The 8,756-nt window shown below is 49.9% G+C and overlaps 1 protein-coding gene across 4 annotated transcripts in view; it reads left to right on the forward strand.

Moving 5' to 3' along the window:
• The window catches only part of GYS1 (glycogen synthase 1), a 29,401-nt gene that overhangs the window by 16,555 nt on the left and 4,090 nt on the right, over positions 1–8,756 (forward strand). For all 4 annotated transcript variants that reach the window (XM_032270940.1, XM_032270943.1, XM_032270942.1 and 1 more), the window contains 4 exons: positions 1,827–1,886; positions 1,981–2,059; positions 5,267–5,380; positions 5,666–5,792. In XM_032270940.1, coding sequence (XP_032126831.1) covers positions 1,827–1,886; positions 1,981–2,059; positions 5,267–5,380; positions 5,666–5,792 — 380 coding nt within the window. The remainder of the gene's footprint in view (positions 1–1,826; positions 1,887–1,980; positions 2,060–5,266; positions 5,381–5,665; positions 5,793–8,756) is intronic.

The following is an 8,756-nucleotide window of genomic DNA, read 5'->3' on the forward strand; positions in this document are numbered from 1 at the left end:
GGGAGGATTTTAAGTAAAGGAGTGATTGTCAGGCTGTCCTGTGACACTCTAGATTTATTTGTGTGCCTAAAGGCTCCTTTCTCAGAATCTTCTGTTCTTTTTGTATAAGATGTGGCTTAGCATCGCCACCTGCAGGACAAGGACAAGTCCTAATAATAGCTGACATTTCTGGAAGTTTTGCTATGTGTACTTTTGGGCATGACATCACTGGGTCCTCATTGCATACCTCTGAGGTCGATTCTATTTTCATACTCGTCTGAAAGATGAGTCACTGAAGTCAGAGAGGGAAGGCCACCTGTCCCTGACCACACAGCTGATGTCAGGCACGTGGGATCTCAGCCTTCCAGGGCCTGCCCCCTGGGTCCCCATCCTCCAGCCTGGAGACCCCAGGGTACGGCTTCCCTGCTCACACCTGTTTCCTTTCTACCCTAGAAATCTAACAGTAGCTGGGCCTGGTGGCTCACACCTGTAATCTCAGCACTTTGGGAGGCCAAGGTGGGTGGATTACCAGAGGTCAGGAGCTTGAGACCAGCCTGGCTAACATGGTGAAAGAAATCCCGTCTCTACTAAAAATACAAAAATTAACTGGGTGTGATGGTGGGTGCCTGTTATCCCAGCTACTTAGGAGGCTGAGGCAAGAGAATGCTTGAACCTGGGAGGTGGATGCTGCAGTGAGCCAAGATCGCACCACTGCATTACAGCCTGGGCGACAGAGTGAGACTCTTTCTCAAAAAAAATAAAATAGGGCCAGTTGTGGTGGCTCACGCCTGTAATCCCAGCACTTTGGGAGGCTGAGGAGGGTGGATCACAAGGTCAGGAGTTCGAGGCTGGCCTGGCCAACATGATGAAACCCCATCTCTACTAAAGATACAAAAAATTAGCTGGGCGTGGTGGTGGACGCCTGTAATCCCAGCTACTCGGAAGCTGAGGTAGAATTGCTTGAACGCAGGAGGAGGAGATTGCAGTGAGCCAAGTTTCCTTTTCCAAACAAAGGGGAAAAAAATCCCAGCTACTCAGGTGGCTGAGGGAGAATTGCTTGAACCCAGGAGGCGGAGGTTGTAGTGAGCCAAGGTCTCGCCATTGCACTCCAGCAGGATTCTGTCTCAAAAAAAAAAGAAAAAAAAGGCCGGGCGCGGTTACCCACGCCTGTAATCCTAGCACTTTGGGAGGCTGAGGCGGGCGGATCACAAGGTCAGGAGATTAAGACCATCCTGGCCAACATGGTGAAACACTGCCTCTACTAAGAAATATAAAAATTAACTGGGCGTGGTGGCGGGTACCTGTAGTCCCAGCTGCCCAGGAGGCTGAGGCAGGAGAATCACTTGAACCCAGGAGGCAGAGGTTGCAGTGAGCAGGATGGTTCCACTGCACTCCAGCCTGGCAACAGCCAGACTCCATCTCAAAAAAATAAAAAGGGCCGGGCGCGGTGGCTCAAGCCTGTAATCCCAGCACTTTGGGAGGCCGAGGCGGGTGGATCACGAGGTCAAGAGATCGAGACCATCCTGGTCAACACGGTGAAACCCCGTCTCTACTAAAAATACAAAAAATTAGCTGGGCATGGTGGCGCATGCCTGTAATCCCAGCGACTCAGGAGGCTGGGGCAGGAGAATTGCCTGAACCCCGGAGGCGGAGGTTGCGGTGAGCCGAGATCGCGCCATTGCACTCCAGCCTGGGTAACAAGAGCGAAACTCCGTCTCAAAAAAAAAAAATAAAAAATAAAAAATAAAAATAAAAAGAAAAAGAAAAAAGAAAATAAATAAACTAAAGAAGCCTAACAGTCAGTGGCAACTGGTGTGTATGTGACGCTGTTGCTCTGCTTCCTCCAGGGACACGGCCAACACGGTGAAGGAAAAGTTCGGGAGGAAGCTTTACGAATCCTTGCTGGTGTGAGTGCCCTGCCCTCAGCCCTGTGCCCTCCTAGGCCCTGACTAACTCTCTCATCACTCAGTTCTCACTTGCATGCCCCTGCTCGCCTTGCAGTGGGAGCCTTCCGGACATGAACAAGATGCTGGATAAGGAAGATTTCACCATGATGAAGAGAGCCATCTTTGCCACGCAGGTATGGATGGGCCCTCTGTGCAGATAGATGGCCGTTCCCGGCAGCCCCAGAGGCAGCTTGCCACACCAGCTCAGACCCCCAAGATTGCTGGGAGTGCTGCTTTCTCCTGAAGACCTTTATTAAGGGATCTATTCTAAGGTCCACAGAAGGGTGTGTGCTGACTGGTAGAACTTCAATTCCCAGAGGCACTTAGGACGGGCAGTTTTCTGTGGCTTATTCTGCCACGGGGGTTGCTGGGAGTTGTGGTTTCTCTGGGATTCTGGAATCAATGAGCAAAGGGAAGCGTCCTTCCCTTTCCCTTTCCTTTCTTCTTTCCCTCTTTCTTTCAACAGAGTCTCGCTCTGCCACCCCGGCAGGAGTGCACTGGCATGATCTCAGCTGACTGCAACCTCTGTCTCCTGGGTTCAGGAGATTCTCCTGCCTCAGGTTCCCAGGGAGCTGGGATTACAGGCGCCTCCCACCACCCCTGGCTAATTTTTGTATTTTTAGTAGAGACGGGGTTTCGCCGTGTTGGCCAGGCTGGTCTCAAACTCCTGACCTCAAGTGATCTGCCTGCCTCAGCCTCCCAAAGTGCTGGGATTACAGGTGTGAGCCACTGTTCCCAGCCCAAAGGGAAATTTGAAAGGAAGTGTAGAAAGTTGGCTGGAAGGCTGTAGGGAGCTATGATTATGGCACTGCACTCCAGCCTGGGCGACAGAGCAAGGCTGACACATAAACACACACACACACACACACACACACACACACACACACACACACGTGGAAAAAGAAAGAAAAGACAGCCATAAAAGAATTACACCCCTGCCGGGCGAGAATATACACCTTGCTGGGTGAGGTGACTCATGCCTGTAATCCTAGCATTTTGGAAGGTCGAGGCAGGCAGATCATAAGGAAAAGAGATCGAGACCAGACTGGCCAACATAGTGAAACCCCGTCTCTACTAACAATACAAAAATTAGCCGAGCACGCGCGCCTGTAATCCCAGCTACTCAGAAGCCTAAGGCAGGAGAATCACTCGAACTTGGGAGGCGGAGGTTACAGTGAGCCGAGATCACGCCATTGCACTGCAGCCTGGGTGACAGAGCAAGACTCCATCTAAAAAAAAAAGAATTGCAACTCCCAGCTCTCTTTCAGCCTTGCTGCACACGGCTCCACCTCAGCCCCTAAAATTGCTGGGACTGGTCTTGGGACATTGTCAGGAGATGAGCAAAAACACCCAGCTTTCTCCAGAAAACACTGCGAACTCTCAACAGCTACAGTTTCTTACTCTGAAGCCTGTGTTTTGGTCCCCTGACACCGCTGGGAATTGTAGCTGCTTTAGATTCCTAGCTTCAGAGAGAATTGGCATTTATAAAATGAGAACTACAACTCCAGGCAGCCCCCTGCTGGTCGTCTGCGGTAGTGACTCTTCCCTTGTCCAGAGGCTGCTGGGAGTTAGAGTTCTTTCATTCTCTGGGGTCCAAGGGACTAAAGTACTTGCGATCTACATTGCTGAGCCATTTCCTGGGAAATGGAAACGTAGACCACTAAGCTGTACAAACAAAACGTGAACTGCTTTTGGCTCACCTATAATTTCCAATAGTCCCTAAGGCACCCCGCCTTATGAATGTTTCTGCCACGGGGCTGCTGGGAGTTGTAGTTTCTCGGGCTCCTAAATAGAGTGACGGTAAGTAAAACTTTTAATGAGCTATGATGGAACAGTTGCAAAGAACTATACACCCCAGTAGTCCCCAGGGCTTTCTATCACAGTAGCTCTGTCTTGTTCCAGTGACTCTTGGAAATTGTGGTTTCTTTGAGCCTCTGTTAGGGTTTGAGGTGAATTTTCATAAGGAAACTACAATTCCCAGCAGCCTCCAAAACTTGCCGCCATATTGGCACAGTCTCCACCCCCATTGACTGAAGTTAAACTTCCCTTTGGTTTCTTTAGTGATAGAGCCAAGAGTACAGAACAAGATAACTACAACTCCTCAAAGTCCTTGGAAGTAAGGGGGTTGTTAACACTGGCTTTGCCTCAAAGACAGCTGGTAATTGTAGTTCTTTTAAGCTCGTGGTGCTTAAGGGAAAGAAAACCTTTACAGGCCAGGTGTAGTGGCTCATTGTCTGTAATCCCAGCACTTTGGGAGGTCGAGATGGGTGCATTGCTTGAGCCCAAGGGTTCGAGACCAGCCTCGAACATCAAATATTGAAATCCCATCTTTATAAAAAAAAAATTTTTTTTCTTTAATGAGACTGGGTGCGGTAGCTTATGCCTGTAATCCCAGCACTTTGGGAGGCCGAGGCAGGTGGATCACCTGAGGTCAGGCGTTAGAGACCAGCCTGACCAACATGGTAAAACCCCATCTCTAAAAAAAAGAAAGAAAGAAAGAAAAAAGGCCGGGCGCGGTGGCTCAAGCCTGTAATCCCAGCACTTTGGGAGGCCGAGGCGGGTGGATCACGAGGTCAAGAGATCGAGACGATCCTGGTCAACATGGTGAAACCCCGTCTCTACTAAAACTACAAAAAATTAGCTGGGCATGGTGGCGCGTGCCTGTAATCCCAGTTACTCAGGAGGCTGAGGCAGGAGAATTGCCTGAACCCAGGAGGCAGAGGTTGCGGTGAGCCGAGATCGCGCCATTGCACTCCAGCCTGGGTAACAAGAGAAAAACTCCGTCTCAAAAAAAAAAAAAAAAAAAAAGAAAGAAAGAAAGAAAAAAGAGAAAGAGCCGGGAGTGGTGTCTTTTGCCTGTAATCTCAGCACTTTGGGAGACTGAGATGGGCAGATCATGAGGTCGGGAGTTTGAGACCAGCCTGATCAGCATGGTGAAATCCCGTCTCTACTAAAAATACAAAAAATTAGCCAGGGATGGTGGCGTGCTCCTGTAATCTCACCTACCCAGGAGGCTGAGGCAGGAGAATTGCTTGAACCCAGGAGGCGGAGGTTACAGTGAGCCGAGATCGTGCCAGTGCACTCCAGCCTGGGCAACAGAGCAAGATTCTGTCTCAAGAAAAAAAGAAAGAGAAAGAAAAAGAAGAAAGAGAGAAAACCTTTGTGGGTTTTACTAGAACCTAGTGGGGATCCACAGCACCTGGTAATCACTTGGGTTTGTGGCTGTATAGCCTGGGCACTTGTGGTCTCCTGGGCTCCCCCAGGGTCTCAGCATGGCTCATGGGGAAGTAGGGAGCCCCTGTAACTTCCATGACCCCCTACCCTTCTTGTGGCTCCTACAGCGGCAGTCCTTCCCCCCTGTGTGCACCCACAATATGCTGGACGACTCCTCAGACCCCATCCTGACCACCATCCGCCGAACTGGCCTCTTCAACAGCAGTGCCGACAGGGTGAAGGTGAAGGCGAAGGCATTGGCCAGGGCTGGGTTGGGCACGGCAGAGGGAAGGTGTTGGGTCCTGGGCCTCACACACTCCATTCCCCCATACGTTTTATCAAATGCATTGCTATGTTTAGGAAGAACCTTGGCTTCTGAGAAAAACAGACTTGGGTTTGAACATGGGTCCTGCCAAACACATGCTGTGTGACGTTAGACAAGCTTCTTACTCTCTCTGGGCCACCTTGGGATCTCAGGGCTTAGCTAAATAAGGTCCTTGGGCTGAGCCCTTCTTTTTCACTACCAGGTGATTTTCCACCCGGAGTTCCTCTCCTCCACAAGCCCCCTGCTCCCTGTGGACTATGAGGAGTTTGTCCGTGGCTGTCACCTTGGGGTCTTCCCCTCCTACTATGAACCTTGGGGCTACACGCCGGGTGAGTGTAGTGGGTAGGGGACGGCGTGGTCATGGGGTTAGTGAGATCTCACATGTCCTGGGGCATGGCACTGGGATTCTCTAAGCCTGTTTCCTCCTTTGCAAAACAAGAACGATGGGGATAGTTGTTCTGCTGCAGCACGTGCTTGTGTGACATGGTAGCTCATGTATTGAGAAACTAGAAGGCTGAGCTGTTTTTTTTTTGTTTGTTTTTTGAAACCAAGTCTCACTCTGCTGCTCAGGCTGGAGTGCAATGGTACGATCTCGGCTCACTGCAACTTCCATCTCCCGGGTTCAAGCGATTCTCCTGCATCAGTCTCCCTAGTAGCTGGGACTACTGGCACCTGCCACCACACCTGGCAACTTTTGTATTTTTAGTAGAGATGGAATTTCACCGCATTGGCCAGGCTGGTCTCGAACTCCTGACCTTGTGATCCACTCGCCTCGGCCTCCCAAAGTGCTGGGATTACAGGCGTGAGCCACTGCGCCCGGCCAAAGGCTGAGTTTTGAGGACAAGTTAGTGTCAAATGGATGCCACAGTTCACACTGATTTCTCCAGGGCCTGAGCATTTGGCTCCCCAAATAGCAGCAACCAAATGCACAATTCTGACACACACCTGAGAGTGGCCAAGTCTCCTCCCAAGCCATGCCCAGTGCCCGTCAACTCCACCTTCCTCATGTTTGTTCACGTTAGCCAATGTTTTTAAAGCTAGATTAAGTGCTATTTCCTAATTTATTAGTAATTTAACAAGTGTTGGCTGAGCATGGTGGCTCACGCCTTTAATCCAAGCACTTTGGAGGCCAAGACGGGCAGATCACCTGAGGTCCGCGGTTCAAGACCAGCCTGACCAACATGGTGAAACCCCGTCTTTATTAAAAAAAAAAAAAAAAGTCTTGCAAACTGTGCTTGTGTGATAATTAGGAATCATGGGGTCAGCCCCAATTCTCTTTTTCCCATACTTTTTTTTTTTTTTTTTTTTTTTTGGAGACCAAGTTTCCCTCTTGTCCCCCAGGCTTGAGTGCAATGCCACCATCTCACCTCTGCATCCTGGGTTCAAGCGATTCTCCTGCCTCAGCCTCCAGAGTAGCTGGGATTATAGGCACTGGCCACCACACCCAGTTAATTTTTGTATTTTTAGTAGAGACAGGGTTTCATCATGTTGGCCAGGCAGGTCTCAAACTCCTGACCTCAGGCGATCCACCTGCCAAGGCCTCCCGAAGTGCTGGGATTACAGGCATGAGTCACCAAGCCCTGCCAGCCTTGTTTTATAGATAGATTGATTGATAGTCTATTTTCACATTGCTATTAAAAAAAATCCGAGACTGGGTAATTTATAACAGAAAGAGGTTTTTTTGTTTGTTTGTTTTGAGACAGAGTCTCACTCTGTTGCCCAGGCTGGAGTGCAGTAGCGCAATCTCGGCTCACTCCAACCTCCACCTCCTCGGTTCAAGTAATTCTCCTGCCTCAGGCGCCTGCCACCGCACCTGGCTACGTTTTTGTATTTTTGGTAGAGACGGGGTTTCACTATGTTGGTCAGGCTGGTCTCAAACGCCTGACTTAGTGACCCACCTGCCTCGGCTTCCCAAAGTGCTGGGTTTAGAGGCGTGAGCCACCGCATCTGTCCAACGGAAAGAGGTTTAATTGACTCACAGTTCCACATGGCTGGGGAGGTCTCAGGAAACTTACAGTCATGGCAGAAATGGAGGCAAGGACCTTCTTCTCTTGGCGGTGGGCGAGAGAAGTGTGTGAGGGTGCAAGAAAAGCCACCATTTACAAAACCATGAGATCTCGTGAGAATTCACTCACTATCGCGAGAACAGCAGGGAGGAACCACCCCCATAATCCAGTCATTTTCCTCCCTCGACACGTGGGGATTACATTTCCAGATGAAATTTGGGTGGGGACACAGAGCCAAACCATATCATACATGTCTTTAATACTTTTTACTGTTTATTTGTTTGTTCTTTGAGATGGGGGAATTGCTATGTTGCCCAGGCTGACCTGGAACTCCTAGGCTCAGGTGATGCTCCTGCCTCATCTTCTTGAGTCTCTGTCATTACAGGTGCACTCCACTATGCCCGACAGACCTATTATGTTTAGTGCCTATTTTTGCAGTTTACAGAGGTTTTTAGGAACACTTATATAAGAATTATAGGTCAGGTGGGGGCGTGGTGGCTCACGCCTGTAATCCCAGCACTTTGGGAGGCCGAGGTGGGAGGATCACTTGAGGTCAGGAGTTCGAGACCAGCCTGGCCAACATGGTGAAACCCAATCTCTACTAAAAATACAAAAAATTAGCCAGGCGTGGTGGCGCATGCCTGTAATCCCAGCTCCTTGGGAGGTTGAGGTGGGAGAATCGCTTGAACCTGAGAGGTGGAGATTGCAGTGAGCTGAGATCACGCCACTGCACTCTAGCCTGGGTGACAGAATCAGACCCCGTCTCAAAAAAAAAAAAAAAAAGAATTATAGGTCAGAAGCAGTGGCTCACATCTGTAATCCTAGCACCTTGGAAGGCTGACATGGGAGGATAGCTTGAGCCCAGGAGTTCAAGACCAGCGTGGATAACATGGTGAGACTCTGTCTCTACAAACGGGTTTTTTAATTTTTATTTTTTTAAATCAGCCAGGCGTAGTGTTGTGTGCTTGTAGTCCCAGCTGCTCAGGTGGCTGAGGTGGGAGGATTGCTTGAACCTAGGCGGTCCAGATTGCAGTGAGCTATGAGCAAGCCACTCTTCTCCAGCTTGGGTGACAAAGTGAAACCTTGTCTCAAAAAAAAAAAAAAACAGCCGGGCGCGGTGGCTCAAGCCTGTAATCCCAGCACTTTGGGAGGCCGAGGCGGGTGGATCACGAGGTCAAGAGATCCAGACCATCCTGGTCAACATGGTGAAACCCCGTCTCTACTAAAAATACAAAAAATCAGCTGGGCATGGTGGTGCGTGCCTGTAATCCCAGCTACTCAGGAGGC

Source organism: Sapajus apella, unplaced genomic scaffold, assembly GCF_009761245.1.
Source record: "Sapajus apella isolate SASKATOON/1434 unplaced genomic scaffold, GSC_monkey_1.0 scaffold220, whole genome shotgun sequence".
NCBI lineage: Eukaryota > Metazoa > Chordata > Mammalia > Primates > Cebidae > Sapajus > Sapajus apella.